Source organism: Triturus cristatus, chromosome 6 (assembly GCF_964204655.1).
Source record: "Triturus cristatus chromosome 6, aTriCri1.1, whole genome shotgun sequence".
In the NCBI taxonomy this organism is placed as follows: domain Eukaryota; kingdom Metazoa; phylum Chordata; class Amphibia; order Caudata; family Salamandridae; genus Triturus; species Triturus cristatus.
The window spans coordinates 89,936,715-89,958,269 of NC_140589.1; the positions used below are offsets into that span (position 1 = coordinate 89,936,715).

The 21,555-nt window shown below is 41.7% G+C and overlaps 1 protein-coding gene across 1 annotated transcript in view; it reads left to right on the forward strand.

Moving 5' to 3' along the window:
- Positions 1-21,555, forward strand: part of MRPS18A (mitochondrial ribosomal protein S18A) — a 153,657-nt gene that overhangs the window by 19,686 nt on the left and 112,416 nt on the right. The window contains exon 2 of the mRNA XM_085610266.1: positions 20,227-20,258. Coding sequence (XP_085466392.1) covers positions 20,227-20,258 — 32 coding nt within the window. The remainder of the gene's footprint in view (positions 1-20,226; positions 20,259-21,555) is intronic.

Genomic DNA, 21,555 nt, shown 5'->3' on the forward strand with positions numbered 1-21,555 from the left:
TACCAAGTTGCCACTAGTGCATCTACTTTTCTTGGAGCATCTGCATCCGGTCGTCCTGGCATTTGAGTTTTTAAAAATGTTATTTAAAAAAAAAACAGAAAACAGACTTTTGTGTTAGGTTAGCTAGCGTTTTATGTAGTGCGCAGCTGCACTGGTGTGGCAATGTAGCCCTCTAATTCTCTGGACCCATTGCAGGCAGACCTTTATGTTGGTTGTAATATGGCCTATGTTGGAAGACTTTGGTGAATTGTGTGAGGTCCTGACAAAAAGTCTTGTTGTGTTGCAGTGAACGTGATGTTGCCTGTTTGCGCACAAATGTTTAAAAGGCTATATGAGGAAATGGTTTACTTTTCATGCCTTAGAATCGATGATGTTGGAGGGGAATATGCCTCTTTATTCAGCTTGCTGTCAACCCACATGTTGTTACAATGGGGTCGTTACAACGACTGCGTTGTAACAACGCATCCCATCACCCCGCAAGTCGTAACAATAACTTGCGGAGAGGGGCGCTGGATGTTGGAATAGTATAATTTACTATTCCAACTCCAGTCTGTGCGGACAGTACGGAAGGTGTTGGATTTTAAATCCAACACCTTCTCCCCCCTCCGCAAGTCTTTGTTACGACTTGCGGGGTAATGGTAAATGTTGTTAGAATGTGGACGTTGTAACAACCGCGTTGTTACAACATGCGGGGTGACATTTTTGTAGTCAAGCTTGCTTCCTTATCATCTTATTCACTCTTCTTTAACCTTACATGCACCCTCACTTCTGTCATCTCTTTTCTCTTTACTCATCCAGATGTCCATATACTTGAAATACGCTGGAATTTTGTAACCACACACTACTCTCCAGCCGGGTTGGAAGTATCACCGGCCTTGGGGTAAGAGAGCACTCATTGTTAGATACAGGAACTAAACCGATGGTTACAAAGGATTTTTAACCTTTTATTCCAACGGCTTCTAATCACTTCTGTTACATGTTCCTCTATATGTTTTAATTAGATTCACGAGTCCCCGCACTTATTTCTGCACAGCTAGTGTTGCCCTTACATGTTATATATACGATTCCCTCTATACTTTTCGTACCTTGGACTCCGATTTGGGTTATATAAATCCAATGGATAACTTAAATCTTTTCCCTTTACCCACTCTGCATAGATATCTTTCCGTTTGTGTACCTTAGTTCCAATCTTCACCACTTTATCTGGTCCAACTGTAACTCAATGTCCTCGAAAGAATTAAAAAAATTTTTAATACATGTTGTGTTAATTGTTATATAAGTCACTATGCACATTGTCCATCACTTCACTTAATTCAATGAACCTTGGAAAAGAAACTTCATCTCTATACTATGTTGTGTCCAACCATAAATGGTTTTTTAGGTCTCGCCTGGCGAAGCAGCGAATACGCTGCTCTCGCCATGCGAGTGCCTTTTGCAATCAATTCTCCCGAGGGCTTACATGCACGCGTCTGCATGGACAAAGATGGCTGCTCTCGCCATTTGTCCAAAGCAAACAGCATGCTCGTGTCCGTAGGGACTGTGGACAGTCCAACGCCATCTTGCGAAGCTTTCGTTGTCATAGCAACGAAAATGCCTTTTCGCGTATGCAGCTTGCCGCGTATGGGTATACAAAATGTGCACGCGCGCATGGCGGCATGCGTACGATTTTACTCCCTCCCCCCCTTCTTCCATTGTGTGCGTGCTTTCGCTTGGCGGCTTGCCACATATGTGTGGACAAAATGTGCACGCGTGTGCATGGCGGTGTGAAACGGAAGTGAAGCAAGGCGGTCTGTGGGGCCAGGGTTCGTGCTGGAGCGTGGTGGGGTTTAGAGGTCTTGTTTTCATTTCTTGTTGAAATGTACTTTGACTACTCGCTGCACTGACTTGTTATTATTTTAACGTATGTAACCGTTATTTAATTAACACGTTACGGAATAGAATCGGGGGAGAAGTGGGTGATATTGTCTCGGATGACTGCAGGCACTGAAAGCGTGCTTTATCGCAGCAACGATGGGCTAATCTGAAGATGTAAAGGGAGCTCAGAAGCTTATATTGGCCTGCATTTATGAAAACACTTAAAGCTTACTGATGACACATTTTTGGGGGGTCTTTTGTAGTGAAATGGAGTATCCAGTTCTGCTATGAAGTGTGTGCTTTTTAAAGGGAGGTAACACAAGCCCTTACACTGAAGAGGCTCCCGGGGCCGGTGTTGCACTCCGTCTCCACTGCTCCAACCAGGATTCAATTCCTGGCTCTCTGATTACAAACACAGACCATGCAATGCTTTAACTAATAGTTGTTTCATAAAGTATGATGCTGTATCTCCAAAACAGTAACTTAAATTGCATTTTTTTCTTTTTAATTTAAACTGTGTTATTTTATTGTACATACTTCTATGTGAAAAACAGAAACAAGATTCAGATTAGTTTTTTAGCCATGCTTTTGGACCTGTCACCGTTGTATACAGCATCATAGTTCCCTTACTTTTTGAAATGTGCTTCGACGGCTGTCATTTTATTTTAACAAATGTAACCAATATTTATTTACGACATCGTGGAACCTGGAAAACGTATCTATAACGTTGCATACACCCTGTTGCCTCTCACTCATAAACTGCCCCAGGCCAGCCCCTCAGTAGAGGTGGCTGAGATGATTGTTTGATTAGCTTTTGGCCAATCACTCTCCAAGTGAGCATTTCGGCAGTTCGCCCCGCTGCTCCCTCACTCCACCCTTGGTAGTAAAAGGCTTTTCCATTTACAATACCAATAGGTCTAACTTAAAACAAATGTGAGACCTATTGCTTTTCTAATGCTTGTCATGACTTGAAATGCTTGTTGGTGCTCTTTAGACCTGTCCCAAACAGAGATGCTCTTGATCTGGTCTCTCAACAGACCACTGAGAGGTGTGAGTTGTTTTTAAGTTCAAGAAAAGGTTTATTGGAGAGATTATTATGATCATAAAAACAATACTTCATATATGCAGTTATTTGTTAATATATAAATACATGAAGGTGTAATAAAGAATAACGATATATAATATCCATTAAAATAGTAAAAGGATAATATAGAAGATATGAATACAAGCAAAGGTTCACAGAAATCGTAAATAACAGTACATGTCAAAAATACACAATTAAAATTAAAATATATATATATATATATATAGATATATATAATAGAAAATGATAAATTAAACATAATTATAAATAAACAATAGGAGGTCACGGAGGCTTGGTCACTTCTTGTTGTGAGGGAGCAGGTAAAGGAGTTTTCTTCACGGTATCGTCTAGAAATTGTGTGAGTGGGCCCCAAAGGTGAGAACGTTTAGTAGCAAGAGAGATAGGATGAACGAGTGCTGTATCAAGGCGATGATTGTGACATACAGCATACCACCAAGCTAAATAGGACAATTTAGAGGAATCTTTCCAGTTTTTTGATATTTGCTGAAAAGCTACAGCTATTAACAAATCAATAAGTGGTAACTGAGATTGACTTGTTTTCCAGTCCGGTGTTAAACTACCTAGGAAAATGTTTGTAGGGGAGAGTGGAATTGTGGTGTGAAATATGGTGTTGATTTGGTGCCAGACCTGTTTCCAAAATATAAAAACATGTGGACATGTGAAAAGCATATGATGGAGATCAGCGTGAACCTGGGAACATGTCCAGCAAGTGTTGAGATTTGTGTTGTGTATTTTATGTAGGTATGTGGGAGTAAGAAACAATCTGTTGTAAATAAAGAAGAGTGTTTGTGTTGTGCTGGCCGCTCTGGATGATTTCCTAAGTTTTGTCCAAATTCTGTTCCAAAAAGAGATAGGCCAATTTGTTCCCAGATCGGATTCCCACGAGAGTTCCACTTTGGTTTTGTCTCGGATCTCAGGAGGTACCATTAATCGGAAATAAATGGTGGACGCTTTGGGCTTTATGTGCAAAAGGTTATGCCATGGGAAAAGGGGGTGGGAGGGTGAGGAAGGTGAAGATTTGAGTTTAGCATAAGTATCAAGTATTGCTTTCTGCAAGGTCAAAAATTTAGGTTTAAAGGAAGAAGGCAAATGATAAAGAGTTTGTAATTGCGTAAATTGAATGGGTGTGCCCTGATCTAAAAATTGATGGACCCAGAGTAGACCTTTATTTCTCCAAGCCTTCCAAAATATAGGTTTCCTATTGAGAAGGATTTGTTTATTGTGCCAAATTGTGGAATTGAGAAAAGTGTCTAAATTATGTACTACTAAGTGGGGTGCAGTGGATAGTAGTTTACAGGATTGCTTAATTATGGGAGTAGAGAGCTTTTGTGGTTTGCGAGTAAAGGAGAGATATTCCTGAAATGAAAAGGGAGCTAAAAACGAGGTCTCAAGATCCACCCAGAGAGGTTTATCTTCAGATTGATTAGTGATCCAATTTGATAGTTGTCGTAACTGAAAGGCTTTGTGATAATTGGAGAAATGGGGGAAATTGACACCGCCTTCAGATTTTGGTCTTGTTAATTTCTGTAACGCCATTCTTGGTTTTTTAGCATTCCATAAAAAAGAAGTCAAAATAGAATTAATCTTTTGAAAGAATTTAGATGGAATGGAAAGTGGAATGTTAGAAAGGATATACAAAACTATCGGAGTCAACATCATTTTGATTGTGTCCAGACGACCCCACCAAGAAAGATGAAGGGGATGCCATCTTGCGACCAAACTTTTAAGTTTGACAGAACATTTGTCCATGTTTAAAGAGATAGATGTCTTTATAGAGGGAGAGAACCAGATACCAAGATATTTTATATGTTTAGGGCTCCAGGTAAAATTGGAGATCTTAAAATCATCCTTAAAGGTGTATTTGGTTAAGGGTAATATCTCACATTTTCCTCAGTTCAGTTTATAGCCAGATACCAATCCATAGACCTCCACCTCTCCCATGAAAGCTGTAAGTGAAGATTGTGGTTTAGAGAGAAAAACTAAAATATCGTCAGCATATGCTGCCAGCTTAATTTGTTGAGGATCCGAGACAAAACCAGTGATTGAGTTATTCTGGCGTATTCTTGAGAGAAAGGGTTCTAAGGCCAAATTGAAAAGAAAAGGGGACAAGGGGCATCCTTGGCGTACTCCTCGTTTAAGATTAAAGTAGGGGGAGATGAGGCCATTGGTAGATATGGCGGCCTTGGGCTCAGAGTAAAGTAGGGCTATTAAAGAAATGATTTTCGGTCCAAACCCAAACCACTTGAGAGCGTGGAAGATGAAAGGCCAGTAAACCCTATCAAAGGCCTTTTCTGCATCTAACGCAATTGCTGCCAAGGAGTCCGGATAATGTGATGATTTAGATAAAATGTCAAAGAATAAGCGTGTATTGTCAGTGATGTTGCGACCTTTGACAAAACCTGATTGTTCTTTTCCAAGCAGCATGGGAAGATATGGTTCTAATCTTAGGGCTAGAGCTTTCGAGAAAATTTTATAATCTACGTTAACTAAGGATATAGGTCTATAATTCTTACAGTAACGTAAATCCTTATCAGCCTTTGGTATTAGATAGATCAAGGCTTCGGAAAAAGAGCCAGTGGAATTATGGGAAGAGATAAAGGAAGAAAGAAGAGTGTGTAAGTGTGGGAGTAATAGATGAACGAAATGTAAATAAAATTCCACTGTGAAGCCGTCTGGGCCTGGGGCCTTGTCTTTTTTAAGAGTTTTTAAAGCATTTAACAATTCTGTTTGTGTAAGTTCAGCTTCCAAAGAGGCTAAATCTAATTGGGGATTAATATGTTTTTGAATCGCGGAGAAATATTGGGATATGTCTGTATCTGAGGGTGTGTTTTCTGGTGTGTAAAGGGATTGATAGAAATGTACAAATTCTTGGAGTATTTCAGTGTCTTTGAATTTCGGTGCTTGGCTATCATCGATAATGGAATCAATATGAAGTTTCTGTTGTTTAATCTTTAGATAATTGGCTAGAAGTTTGCCTGATTTATTTTGGCCACCATAATACTTTGCTGAGGATTTCAGTAAGTATAGGGAGGCCTGTTCGGTAGTGGACTTGTTAAAAGCGATTTTTGCAGTGATGAGATCTTTAAGGGAGTCCTTCGACTTGGAGGTGTAGAAGGAGTGCTCAAGTTTTTTAATCTTAGCAAGAAGTGTGTTATGTAATATGCGGGAAACTTTACGTTTATTTGACACAAATCTAATGATGAAATCCCGAGCGGTGGCCTTAAAGGCGTCCCACACTGTATGAAAGGAGACATCATTCGTTAAATTAATGTGAAAAAACTCTTGCGCGAAAGAGGTAAAAGATGAATTGAAATTAGGGTCAAGGAGTAAGGAATTATTGAAACGCCATTTTTTGGGCAATGTGGATTGATTTAAAATGTCTAATTGAATTGAAACAGGTGCATGATCCGAAATGAGTATAGGGCCTATGTCAGCAGAACGTAAGGATTGGGAAATGTTGCGGGAAATAAAAATATGGTCTATCCGAGATTGTGTTTGATGTGGAGAGGAAAAAAAGGAGTATTCTCTTGTGGATGGGTTGCAGAGGCGCCATGAGTCTAATAAGTTTCTTTGTTGAATAGTTTGTGTGAAAACTTTGTGTGGCGTGTTTGGGATAAAGGGGGATTTGGAATTTCTATCAATAAACGGGTCCATCACTTGGTTGCAGTCTCCTGCAAGAATAAAGTTTTCTGATGGGTACTTGAGCAATAATTGAGATATACGAGACCAAAACGTGGCATCACCGCTAGTAGGGGCATAAATGTTGAGCAAAGACAGAGGGGTCTTCCCCAGCAGGAGGTTAGTGAGAATCCACCTACCCTCTGTGTCGGATTCTTGAGATACAAGCTTGGCATTCAGTGTTTTGTGACAAAGAGTTATAACCCCATTCCTTTTGCCATCTCCTGGTGAGAAAAAGATTTCACCAACCCAATTTCTTTTGAGTTTTAGTGATTCTCCTTCGGTAAGATGTGATTCTTGCAGTAACGCAATATTAACATCTAATTTGGAGAGGTGAGATAAGACTCTCTGTCGCTTAATGGGGGAGTTCAAGCCTCGGACGTTCCATGTGACAATTTTCAAAAACATTTGTGAGATGAAAGTAATAAAAACATAAGTGAACCAATAAAATCTCGTAAATTGTGAACGATAGTACATGTGAAAAATTCAGCAATAGAAACTATAAAAAACATTGAAGTAAACCTTATATTAGGTACGAAGATATTAAAAGTTAAAACCAATTGAGAGAAGCTGAAAAGGTGGGAAAGATGAAGAAAAGGAAGAAGCAAGATTGGAAAAAGAGGCAAATGATAGAAACATGTATGATAAGAAAGAAGAGGGAAAAAAGGAGAAGGGGTGAGAGCTGTAAAGAAGAATATAAGAAAAAGGATCATATCCACAAAGAAGTCAAAACAATGGAAGGATGTGGGGGGGGGAGACCACATGGAATGATGACGTACCCAGACTCCATGAGGGAAGGCGGGGAAGACTTCGGGATGTAAACAACATTCAAAACTAAAAGGTCAAGCACATGAGGTTAGGTCCTGTGTAAAAAGAAACAACAAATAGTTAATACAAACAGGATGGAATATGTCACGACACATCATGAGGTCATAATGTGAAATGGAAGAAGATAGTGAGAACAAACAGACCATTATACCATGACAAAAACCATTCTAGAATTCTGTAAGTAAAACAACATACTGAAAAGCTAAACCCTATTCCAATATATAACAGAAGAAGAGCTATTTAGAGATTCATGAGATCAAACAAACCATTATACCATGGCAAAAGGTATATTAAACTTCTATAGTTAAAACAGCACACTGAGGATTTAATCCCTATTCAAATATATTCCAGTCAAAAAACTATTTAAAGCGAGTGCTGGAAATGTCCATCTTTTCTGGGCATTGTACATTGAGGAAACTCTTCAGCTTTGTTGGGTCCTCATAAGTTGTGGTTTTATTGTTGAGAGTGACTTTAAACAAGCAAGGATGAAGCAATCCGAAACGAGCTCCAATTGAACGCAACGCTGGACGCATATTGAGGAATTCTTTGCGTCTATCTGCTGTGGATTTGGCGTAGTCTTGCGAGAAGAACAGTTGATGACCTGAAAATGAAATACGCTTCAGGAGCCTAACTGCGGAAAGCACTTTGAGGAGGTCCGTATACTCAAGGAAATATAATATAACCCCTCTTGGTCTTTTCGTGCTTGAGGGTGTTGAATGCAGTGGGCCCAGTCTATGAGCACGTTGTATATTGAGAGTAGTGCCCTCCGGTAGATTTAGTACTGTCGGTAGAAATTTTTGAAAGAAGGAGATGGGATCCGATCCCTCCGTGCCTTCCGATAATCCATAAATGCGAAGGTTGTTGCGTCTGTTTCTATTTTCAAGGCTTTCAACCTGTTTTTGCAAGGATGTAATCTGGGAATTAAAGATGTCTACTTTGTTGTAACATGCACTGAGAGTTTCAACATTATGTTCAACCTTGGTGACTCTTTCTTCCAATTTTTCCCAGCCATCGGTTAAGATTTGTATTTTAGAATTTGTCTCTTCAACAAATGGCCGCAGAGCTCGAATTTCCTCCAGAAGGAGATCCATGGAGACAGACGAAGAAGGCTTGGGTGGAGAGGGTGGATTTTGTTTAAGGCGTTTAGTTGTTATTTTAGTAAGAGAAGAGGAGCCATTAGTCGTATTCGAAGAAGCAGCTGTTTTGGGTGTCGATGTTTGGGAGTCCTCCATTTTAATGAAGTTCACACGTGACTTTGAATGGACAATAAATCTGCGATGTGAAGATATTTGCGATGAAGATACTTTTTTTAACCTACCCATGCAATGGGGAGAGTTAAAACCTATAGAGACAAGATAATGTAAAACTGCAAGGTATAACTTACGTGCGTAATTCCACCTAATAATAGTGGGCGAGGCACACTGTAACAGAATTTGTGTGCATTTGGCGCATGACAGAATATCAAAATATACATTTACCAATAAGCATGAAGTGAAATATAAAAGTGATATCTGTATGCTTAAATGGAATAGAATATATGTATGAAATGTAAGTCACCACAATACATTACAAGAGTGTGTCTATGCCCAAGCAAACCATACCACATGCTTAGCTTAATACCATATCCAATAAAGCCACTTTAAATAAAGAATCTCGTGGTACACTCATATAACATTGTAGGTTCTGAGAGAAACACAGCTAAGAAATGCAGATATTTGCACATACACATATTAGCAACACAGGACCAAGGTTGCTGAAATGCCCATCTAAAGCCTGTTAATACAAGCGCAAGGGAGTAATGTCCAAATTCACTTTTCAATATGATTTCTAGTGTGAAACATCCATAATCAGTGAACCGGGGTCAGTAAATGAATAAAACATTGCTCCTTTCTGAAGAAATTCAGAGTGCGATGGAAATAATCTCCTCAGTGTGCCGACTGCTTTGAAGCCACATTTCTCATTCAGTTAGTCAAGAAGCCATGTGTTTCACAGAAAGGGCATTGCGGGGCAAAGTGAGGCAATAAATCACTGCAGAATTTAACTTTAGAGTTCTTCTCATGTTAGTTCAATTTGTTAACTTGCTGCCAGTGAAAATGCAAACTGAAAGGAAACCGGGCTCTCCCAGCGCGTGAGCGGCAGTTAAGCAGCTGTCACAGATACCTCAGCTGTGAGCAGAAAGGTTAATAAAAGGTCAAAGCTTGCCAGAAAGAAGACGAAAATACTTCCATTTAGAGGCTCTTACATTCCGACCATAAATTATGCAGTTTTGCAGACCTTCAAGACTCCGGTAAAGCCAGAAAATCCCTCAGAAAGCCCCGTCACCTCAAGCGAGTCACAGGAATGCCGCCATCTTCCTCGGGCTCAAGCCACGCCCCCGAGAGGTGTGAGTTGTTTTGATAAACACTCTGCAGTAAGTCACCACTTCAGTAAGTTGTAAGCTTCTGAGATTGAGTTTGGCAGTGGAGAAGGACTTTGAGGGGATCAGAGGCCACACCACTTGAGGATAAGTGGTATCTAAAGAAGTGTATGCTGGATTTCAGGAGCTCACACTTTTCCAGTTTAGAATTAGCCCATTGTCTTTTAGTTGTGCCATCTTTGGCTCAAAGTCTTGTATTATGTTCATCGACCATCTTCGCCTGCAGCATTCAATTTATTACCTCATCAATTTTGACAAATCCTCAGAAATACAGTTTTGAAACACATCAGCACTGCTCACAATGCTAAAGGTGAATTGTTTGTAGTGCATCAGGGGAGCGTTCCAGGTGAATAGAAAACTTTATAATGTACCTAGAATCTGGGTCGAGGTCTAGCTGATGAAATCCAGACTGAAAGTAAACCAAATGGGCCATTGACTTCCGCCACAATGTCATCACAGGCCTGGACACTGAAGGCAAAATGTACAAGGCATAGCACTTTGGCAGTTTTGTAACTGATGCGGGTTCCAGAGCCTACATGTGCCACATAGCATTTTGTGGGGAAACGCTGGTTCTCATGTGTTATTTCTGATGTGAAGACTGCAGCAGGAGAGAGGTGGTGGAACTATCCTTTGTCCATTACATTGATATGAGTGCTACAATGGACGTGCCTCCAATGAAGACTCTGCACTTGGGTGTGGTATCTAGTTTCACAGAAATTATTTGTGCAACCCCTTTCTTATCATCATCATTATGATCTACGTTATCTACCTCGGGTGTGTCTGGCGCTGGCTCAACTGCCCGTATTGTCTTGGATTGCGTCTATGGTTGATAGGTGAAGGGTCTTGAGGCACTTAAATGGCATACCTCTACAAATTGGTTTACCTCTGGAAGAAAACTTCTTTCTTTGAGCAGGGTACCCCGCTGAGGGTGGAAACATGCCCCGTAATTAACACAGTTCATTGGGGGTCTTGGGGTCTGTTTTACTGTGACTGCTGTCTTGCATATGTTGTTGTCTGCTTTGGTTTTAATTGAGGTGTATAACACAACCTTCGTGTCTGATGCTCTAAAAATAGACAATTCGATGGAGTGCGGTGTGTGGGTATGTTGGACAGGGGCTTGCCTGGTACATGCTGTATAAGTTTTGATGAGGCACATCCCTGTATTGGGTCACACATATTTCTTTCTCATAGTGCAGTAACCATGACCTGGGAATTTCTTTGAGTCAGGCACAAAAGTTGTCAACATACTCTTTTGACATGTGCTTCGCTTGAAGCAGCAGATACTTTTCATAATCCGAATTCGCTAAAGGGGCGAAATGGGAATTTAGTGCAGTGGTGACTGTGTCGTATGTGTATGGCAAGTCGTGGCTCCTCCGCTATGGCGGAAGAGCGTCACCCCACTGCTTTTAAGCAGCGCAAAGTAGAAACATAAAATGATAATAACTTTGAGTTATCATTTTGTGCTTTGCGGGCGGTCGGGTGGGCGGGGCTGCACTGTTCTCAGAGCAGGGTAGGGGAGGAGGGGTTTGCCACTACTAAGTGCCCCTGACTGTTTGGCTGACCCTCTCGGGCCGCCCAAAACAGTCATGCGCACTTTCCCTGTTCTCCATGCAGGCTGCATTACAGCCTGCGTGGAGAACATGCCCACCCCTCCAGCCCCTGGCTGAGCGCTGTGTCACAACGCTCAGACCAATCAGGGGAGCCAGGATGTTTACCAATCACAACGCTGGATTGCAGTGTTGTGATTGGTCAGTGGGGCCTGGCTGTGCTTTCTGTTCCTCGAGTTCGACGAGGAGAGCAGGAGCAGAGACACGGGACCCGGCGGCAAGGTAAGTTCATTTTTTATTTTGTATATTACGCACCCCTGTGCGATCCCCTCCATTCATTTTCCCCCTGCACCAGCCCACGCTTCGCCACCAGCGAGCCATGCCGGCCGCCACTGCTTTAGAGAGGGTTCTAGACCTTTTGATGATGCCCTCGCCTGATATTTGATGGAACAAAGGTGATTTTCCATTCATCTAAAGTACCTTGGCAACAAAATAGTTCTATTTGATCCTCTATCCAAAATGTCCATGTCAGTGCTGGGGAGAAGGGTAAGCCAACCAACTGAAACGGTCTATCGAAGGAATGGAAGTTATACTGGAGGAAACAGAGGTACTGTTTCCACTACCAGAGAAAAGGACTGTAGGTGGAAACCAAATTTGGCTCACAGTCCTTCATTTGAGGATCTGAAGGACTTGAGTGTATGAAGACAAGGCCTACCATGAGTCACCAAAACAAAGAGGTCATGGCGTCAGAGCTGTACTCTTGGGAGACCCAGAGCAGGAATAAAATGTCCAGAAGTGTTGGTTTTCAAAGAGCAGTTTGTTGCAGCTGAGCAAAAAAGTTGGTGCCCAACAACACAGAGCCAACAAATGGACATTCCTTCAAGCGCACAGGAAACAATGGGTCAGGGAGGGAAGACGGTGTAATCAAGGCAAAACAAAACATGGCAACCTCAAGTGATGAAAGAGCTGGCCACATGCATGAGACAATCTGCAACTGCTCTGCTGTTGAAAGCTCATTGGACTGGAACATAAGATCTCGCTGGATAAATCAAGGGGCAGCACTTGCAGGTGGGCAAGCTTCAGCAAGATGGGATTTCCACTGAAGCTGCTGGCAGAGATAAAGGTGAAGAAGCCGGACCTGGGTGCATGGTGTGTCTCAATGTCATTGTCACCAGTGGTGTATCCTGGCTTGGAGGTGCAACAAGGAGGACACAGATGCCAGTTTCTGGGTGTACACCATTGCTTCATTGTTGAGGCATACGCAACAATCTTTATTCATACTACTAGCCGACGTCATGAGCCAAACCAATTAACTCGTACAGGGCAAAAGGAAACAAATCAGAGGAGTCACATGCATTGCATCATAAGATCTGTGAGGTTCCTCACCCAAGTATATTGAGACTGGCATATGTACGGCTGAAGGGAAGAAGGATGGTCTTACCATTTGAGTTAAAAAGGTTTAACTTTGTTCTTCATACACCCCCTGTGCTTGAAGTGATTTGACTTACTGATGCAGTGGAAAAAATATTGCAAGATCTGTTGAAATTTCAAGAATATAGAAATTAATGAGTGGTGCGTAAAGAAAATAGGCTACCCTCAAGACTAAAGGGAGACAGTGCCAATCCTGAAGGAACTGTGATGGTGACATGAGCAGATGTTTGTCCAAGGGTGTTGCAGGTAGCACTACACAACAAACAAGTAATGTTGGAGGTAAACTTGTTTATTTTCTCAGATATGTACACTACTAACTATGCACACTACTAACTATGCAAAGAAAATAGAGCTGATTAAGAGAAAAAGACAATTGGACATCAGTTAGTTTCCATGTTAAGACTGAAAGTGAGCTTTCTGGACGAGATGTGTCTTCAGAGGTGGAGAGGACCAGGACGTTCCGTTCAGGGCTGAACGGGGGAACAGATCACCGTTTGAGATTAATGGCTCTGCTGTACCTGCTGGATCCTCTTAGTGGGATGGGAGGTGGGCATCTTTCTTGGTCCAAGTTCTGGCAGGATGAGAGTACAGCGGAAATTTGGTAATCCTGGATAGGTAATTTTAATCCATCTCTGTGTTTCTCCGCTGTTTCCTCTCAGTATATTTTACAGGAACTTCTGCGGGTATCCTTGTGGAGTATTTTTAAGTTGTATTACATGGGAAATTCATAACGGTTGAACAAAGCTTGAGTATTGTTAAACTGTCTGTTAATATACATGCTTTCTACTTTTGATGACTGAGCTGTGCTCCATTATCTTTGACCAATAAAAAGATTTGAACCATAAAGTGAAAATGCTTGTTATTGGGCTGATTTTCAGCCACTGTGTCTAGAATCTGGACAGTGCACCCAATATATTCAGGTGACATCGAGGTAGACCCTAAGTTCAGAACATGAGTCAGCAATCAAGAAGTGGAATCATTGATAATATAATAATTCTTTTACCATGACTGTTGAGGCAAGCCTTCAAATGGATCCTGTCCGGTACTTCTAAGAAGGACACAGGGAGAGGCTTACTTAGCAACTTAGGGCCCGATTCACAGAACTAACTTAAGACAAAATCCTAAACTTACTACCATTTTGGTATTCACAGAAGGCACTTACTCATTGATGAATGAGTAAGTCCCTTCTGTGAATACCAAATGAGTAAGTGCCTTCTGTGAATACCAAAATGAGTAAATGGTAGTAAGTTTAGGATCTTGTCTTAAATTAGTTCTGTGAATCGGACCCACAATATCGAAGCTTTGTTTGTGTTGCACCGGGTAAAGATCCTCTTTAGCCATGACTTTGGTTCATTGATGAATCATGGATTATCCTCCTCCTGCTCTCTACTACATAATCTTATAGAAAGTAATGTGTAGTCTCGAGACCGAGAGAGAGGCAGACAGAGAGAGTCATCATTGCCGTATTATTGTAGTGAACAGATTAACAGGGGTAAGAATCAAATGCTGTCTTTGTGTGGTTGCACAGTAGCAACTGTCCCCAAAGTGGCATTGGTCTTTCCTTTTGTAAGTGTGCGTGCGTTTTTCAAAGCTTTAATGGAAAACGTTTATTGTTGTTGAAGGAATCACTTTCTAGGAGAATCAAGAAGAACTGGCCTTAGACTAGCAAATGAACCCATCATGGATGTCAATGATGGGTGTGAATGGATGTGAATGGGTGTAGTTGTGTGTTTGCATCCATGCATATGTGCAACTGCATATATAGTGTGCCCATGAACTATGTATGTTATTGCATGTTTGGGTATGTGTCTGCATGCCTGAATCACTATAGCTGATGACAGTCTACACCTTATACTTACACAGCATGTAGCACAGGCTACATCTGTCATAAACAAAAAGACATCTAATATTCTTACTATTGTTGTCCTCGCGTTCAGTGACCATTTGTATGCTCCTAGTGAGTGAAAGTATCGGCCTGTGTTTATAAGGGCACCGCATGAGACTCCTGGTGCAGAAGGCTTGCAATTTCAGCTTTGTTTTTGACTCTTTTCAATCTTATTCAGAAGCTTGTCTCAGTTCTCCGTTTCTGGACCAGTGCTTCCCCTTAGGTCCTTTCTTAGCCATTTTCGAGTTGAGGCTTCTTTTTGCTGTGTTAGCATCCCAGGTACCTTTCCGAATTTCTTTATCTGTAGTCATGGGATACGTGTGCTAGACAATGGCACTGGCATGTCAGTGGTGGACACTACTGTCTCTCTAATGGTTGCACGTTTGTGTCTTCTAGCATTTTTGCCCTTTTATGTGTTCTTGTGGCAGAAGCTTGTCATCCGTTTCTTTCTTTTATCCCTGTGTACCAGTGTTTATGCTTTTTAGATCTCGCCTAGGCAGCGCACATGCGCTGCACTAGGAAAAAGGACCTCTTGGAATCGCTCTGGACTGACTTCCGGCCTATGGCTTGCTTTTATGCGCATCGGCTTGCGAGAGCACGCACCACTCTCGAGGCTTCTGGCCTATGGTTTGCTGTTACATGCAGCGGCTCACGCGCGCACCACTCGCTGGACGCCGCAGCTGCATTCGCCGCCGCGCTTGTCATTGGTTTGTTGTTCAGACTCCTCAGTAACTTTTAGAGTGCTAAAAATACAAGGAGAGCATACGGAATTCAAAAATGAACATGGCTTTAAAATAGAACAGTGAGGAAATTCTAGAAATTGTTTAGTTTTTAGTTCACTAGTTCAGTTGCTGGGGCATCAAATCTCCGTTTTCTTCTTGCATCCTGCAGTGCGGTTTGTTTTCTTTTTCTACTAGTTTGCTGATGCGCGGCGGGTACTTAGTCGCTATTTCAGCTCCGTGGAAATGTAAAGGCTGTTTTCCCCTCAGGTACAGAGCGCATTTGAACTGCTGGGTAATACGATGGTAGAGATTTGCAGAAGAGTCGTTGAATGCTACAAGGAAACCAATTAACAGGGACCTGAACGGAAATGTCTGCCACACAGAGAATTATTAATGTTCTCTATCTCTCTCTCTTTGTCTATGAGCCTCTCCATGTTTTTCAAACAGGTCGTGTTCTTTTTTGTCTCAATAAAATGAAATGCTTTTTGGATAAAAGTCTGAGCCTCTGCACATGAGGTCTGTTCGAATATAAAATTGGGAGGAATAGGTTTCTTTTTTTAATAACACAGTTTACTGAACTTATATCAGCCATGCAGAGGGCAAAAGAAACAAGCATTGGCATAGCCAATAGGTCTCGCCTTTGGGACCTTCTAAATGTTTAGCCTTGCAACAGTTGATGTTGTTGCACCAAGGATATTGTGCTGCATAACTAAACACTTACAAAGTTCCAAAGGCGAGACCTATTGGCTATGCCAATGCTTGTGTTGTATAGGGTTTCCACTGATAATGGGTGTGTTGTTTTTACCTATGTTACTTTGGGAGAGTATACTCTCCATTTTCAGTCATTACACTCTGCTATTGTTCATACAATGACTTGTATCATCCCTAGCCCTGAAGAAGTCGTTGGAGTATCCTCCTTGACGAAACACGTGTTGGCTGGTTGCTTTTCAACGAGATATGAATAAAAGAAACAAGAAACAACTCTTCTGTGAACTTTAATGTGATAATTCTCAAATGGACTTACGTTTATGAAATCTCATATATACACTTATGTACATGTGCCCAGGATTCAGGTGTACAGGGCTTTTTACCTTTGGAGGGTGGTGAGGTTAGTAGCAACTTCACTTCAAATCCTTTGTGTCTTTTTATGTGGAAGGAGAGGAGCTTTTGGGAGACAGGCGGCAGGTTGATCTATATATCTTTAAACACTTGGATTGGTTTCCAGGTAGCAAACATTTAGGTAATACACATTGAGTTGTAAAGTGTCCTCTGTCCTAGATTATCAGCCAGCCTTCAGTGGAGTTCTAACATAACCAATGATGGTGAAGGCCAAGTAGTTTGGTCCCGCTGCATGTTGGAGAGTGCCCTAGTTTCAAATCTTGTGTAGATCTCATTGCAGTAGTCGAGATATATTCACATGATGATTTTGTGAGATTTCCCAAAGCAACTTCATTTGCTCCAGATGTGAAGGATAGGTCGCAGTTGCACTTAGTTTGTAGCTCTGCTGGGGGCGGGGGGAAGCTGTGTGACGGCCCAGTTAAAGGAGCTCAGTGAGGGGTGAACTAGACCCATAAACAGAATTTAGGTCTTGTCTCTTTTCAGCTAGTCTGATGTTAAAAGTTTTTCACATAGTTCACCCCTTGGTGTCTGTGCACAGAACCTTCCTGTCGGCTGAAATGGAGTCCATTGCTGCCCGCGTACATGTGGGAGCTGGTGATGATGGTCATCGAGAGCACTGTTCCTGGGGCCACAGTGTAGTAGCTATTTACTGTTTTGATGAGGAAGGATCCAAGTTTAGCGTGTGTGGGGGTGGAGAACCAGGTTGTAAATGTTCTTCTGCTTTGCCCATCCTTTGAAAGTGAACAGCCACTATACTACGACACCAGAGGCCACTGATATATCCATTAGTTTAAGCACAAATTTGTGGCCACCAATGCTGTGTGCTGGACTTCTGCTTTGTTTAGAATAGTGGTTTCTGTCCCCGGCTAAAGATCTAGTAAGTGGTTGTTACCATGCTATGAGCGGTATTGATAGAAGACTGCCAATTTCAGCATTTTAGCAATGGAGCTTTTCCATTAGTGATTAGTTTTTATGCTTTAAAAATAACCCACCCAGTGCATTTTAAGATCACACCAACAGTTCATATTAATATCGGGCATGGCAGTCAGCCTTTCCGCGGTGAGGTGCACGGTCCGTAGTGGAATTTTAAAAGTAGGGGCTACCATTTACTACCCAGGGTATGTTCACTCTATATTGGACATGTCTTTGGGGATTTAGTTGCTTCAACTTAAAATCACACCGTGCTGTGTGTACTGCTGTTGTGGGAGGCTGACCTTGCAGCTTCTTAAATCTGTGAGACTAAAGGTAAAGTGCTTGTCTATCTTTAATTTTACATTTACTAGTATTTGCCTGGTCCAGTTTTTGATTGCGGATCATCAATACCTTGTAGTCTTAGTGAAAGGCAGGTTTAGAACAGTTATTCTTTTTTACATAGGTGGCAATTATTTTGAAAGTTGCAAATCGGGCAGAAATGGGCAAGGACTGGAAAATGTAACCATATCATTGCGGCTCTTTGGCTTTTTCAAGAGATTGGTGGACTAGAGCTATAGCTCTCAATGTGAATGAACAGCACGAGTTATCTGGTTCAGGAGAACAATGTGAACACCTTTGAGGAGTTGGAGCAAAAATGAAACCGCAAATTATAGGTTCCATCGGAAAGAAGAGCCCTGGAGTTATAGCTCTTAGTGATTAGAAATTTGCAAGCTAGAAAGGAGGAGAGGAAATATGTCTCTTCGGTTTGTAATAAGGATCCTCTTTTGGTTTAATTTTCTAAATAACCTTTACATATTTACATAAACAGAATTACCATTCAGTCTGCATTATATGAACATTTCAAATACCTAACCCAGAACTGCAGTTCTATGGAAAAAATAAGTGAACCATACTTTGTATAACCTTCAGCAGTATGAGGGAGAAGGAGAGTTGAGAGAGACTCAGTGGGGTTTTAATCAGAGAAGAGGAGCAGTGGTAACAAACAAAATAAAAGTGGTAGTAAATTGGTTATGGTTAGGGATTTATTGCTATTGGTTTGCTTAGTTATGACATTGATCCATTCAGTCCAACAAAACTGTACTGTTTTGAAGATCACCATACCGTAACAATTCCACAATTCCCTTCCATTGTGAGGGCTTTAAAGTCTCACAGTTTGATTTAGTTTTGTGCTGAATGCACAGGAGACTTCTTGGGAATGGGTGTTGGCGTCTGCAGTTTGTTGCCCCTAATTCCTCTGATGACATTGATATACATGGGTTTACCGTATAATACACGGCGATGGAGGCGTCCCAAAAATATTTTTGTGTTGCATTGCATTTAAATTGCCCCTTTCTACCCTTTGCGAGGTGCAGTGTACTTTCAGGTGGTTGAGTAAATGGGCTTCTCTGCTGTGCATAGTTGTTGGTGTGTGTGTTTGTGCTCTGTATGTGAAGAATTATGGTGTTGCGTTTGTGATTTGGACACTGTACCTTAGCATGATGTGTAGCAAAGATAAGCGGGAAGGATATTGTGCTATTGCGAATACATCTTTAAGTTACCTTATCAAGTTTCCCATCCTCCGGGACCAAATAACTAAAATGCAGTCGGGACTTGGGTCATTCAGGAGTCCAGTTATGAGCACTGACAATCTAGTAACATCAGCATTTGGGACTACTGGAGCCCATGGAGAGGACTCCACGAATTCTGCAGACATGTCTGTAGAGAGTGTATGATATACCATTCAGTAGCGGAGAACACACAACTCGCAGGTGCTTCAGTAGAGGGTTACTTTACGTTTTACCATTCACAAGCAGTGGAAGTGCAATGCACAGGCACCCAAGTCTGTAGTTTACTATCCAGAAGTGGTGAAGAAATAACCCAAGTAGATTCAGACACGTCAGTAGGGGCTCTATCATGTGCCAACCGAAGCAGTGAAGGGTCAAACCCAGTAAATTTCACAAGCCTTGGTAGAGGATCTATTGAGTTCCACATAGAAGTGAAGGCGCAACCCTAGAAAATTCCCTGATCCTCAATAGATATCTCTGCTGTACTACCCAGAAACAGTCCATGCACAACCATAGTGAATTCAGACACCTCAGTAAGAGGTCTGTGGTCACCAATCAGAACCAAGACCCCTCATAAAATTCAGGCACTTCATTATTTGAGTCTGTAGTGTTCCACTTAGAAGGGTGAGGAAGCACAACCTACTTGTGCAGGTGAGATTTGTTAAACCCTTGGAATAAAAGGGACAGGCAGTAGGTGGGAAAGGTTTACAGAAGATGTGACGGGGCAGAGCGGCAACGTTTTTGACCTTCATCCTTAACCTCTTCATCCTGGAAGAAGCTGTTAAAAGGAAAACAGATGGCAGGAAAGCGATGAGTGGCTCCCTACCAAGAGCACAGGAGTGAGGGAGTAGCAGGGTTAAGGCCTTTGTAATGTTGAGGGGGTTGGAGTTGGCCTGATTTGCCAATGCACTAAGGCAAAAATAGTATATTCAAATGTAGCATAACCAAATCTGTAAACCCGTCATGCCAAAGCTAGAGAAAACCTGTGAAAAAATAGTGTTAAATCGAAGAACATGTCCTTTGTAATGCATCTGCTAGTTTTTGATAGTTTGGAACCCCAAAACGTTTGACTACACTAGTTTCTGTGAACATATATACATAATTCTGTCTAGGCAGTATCCATTAATAATCTCAAAACTAACCCTTGTTCTCTCTTTGTTACAGTGATTGAAAAGAAAGAAGGGAAGACTTCTATCGTGAGTATTTGTTGTTTGTTACAATTACAGCCTAATTGGCTGGTTCCTTGTCTGAAATACCCCTGTTTTGCAGGGTACTTGTATAGCTGTAGGTAAGGCCAACAGAGGCAGGCTGTTCAGTGTAGAGGCACATTCACTGTGGTAGCAGAAGCATTGCATGCACAACAGTATAGGTAGCTCACATACAAAGGTAAGTGTCCCTTACTTGCATAGTCTCCAGGCAATTTCTGAGATCCTCCAGAATCCTAAGATGGTACCTTGTGACAGAACACAGCCTCAGGATGAGATGGACAACTGTGACCTTCAGGCAAACACACTTGCCTTCTTACAATAGATACACAAAAGAAATGTACTCCAAGACTCAGTATGCCACAACATAAAATCAGCATTCTAGCCTGCCTAGCACAAAACACTTAAATATAAACCTAACCCAGACAAAGACCGTTGCAACCCAATATGTATTCAGTAGGGCAGGCGCCACTTCTCTACTGGGTGCCAAAGATGGACTTAACCCCGAAATGAAACTTGTGACATCACTGGCCAGTAATATGAAAAGACACATCATAAGAAAACCATGACCATCAGACAAATAGAAGTTATAATTCCCTGAGTCGTGTCTTGTGTGACTGGCCACAGTAATATCCAGCATTGAACTTTCAATACCTATTATAGCACATGTGGAAAGTCTCATTCCAAAAGTCAAAGGTGGTATCTTTGGCCTTGGGATGGCTGCTCATGTCTTCACAAAAGGAAATACATGGCATTCTGAATGTCATACTTGGAGGTTCCTTGGCCCTTTAGTAAAGGCTCAAAAGTAGTGTGGTTTCAGAGATGACTTAACAGGTCGGCAAAGCCTTCTAGAGGAGGGGTGTTTTTTGGAGCTCTATTGACTGCCTGCAGACTGTGTTAGTTCCTCAGATGAGGGTTTAAAGAACCCTAGGGACATTATTTGTATACCTGTGCTCTTTCCCAGTGTTTTCTTCGATTGAACCTTACTTGCGATATCAGATTTGGCTTAGCTGAGCTAAGGCTGAATTGTGGGTGTGTAGTGGAGTGCTAGGTACTGTAAATATTCTTGTCCCGTGGCTCGAAGGGTTTGTGGACCGAACAGACCATGAATGCAATCCTTTGTACCACTTGGTACCAGTTAATCTCTTACAAGGTTTGCTAAGGCAGTCTTTTTTTATATGTTTAATGAGGCTCTTGCTGAGTGATTCTATAACCTTTGAAGGTTCCAAATTTCCTTCTTTGGTGTCCTGTTGTAGGCTTGTCTGATCTGGGGTGGCGGAGTGAGCTA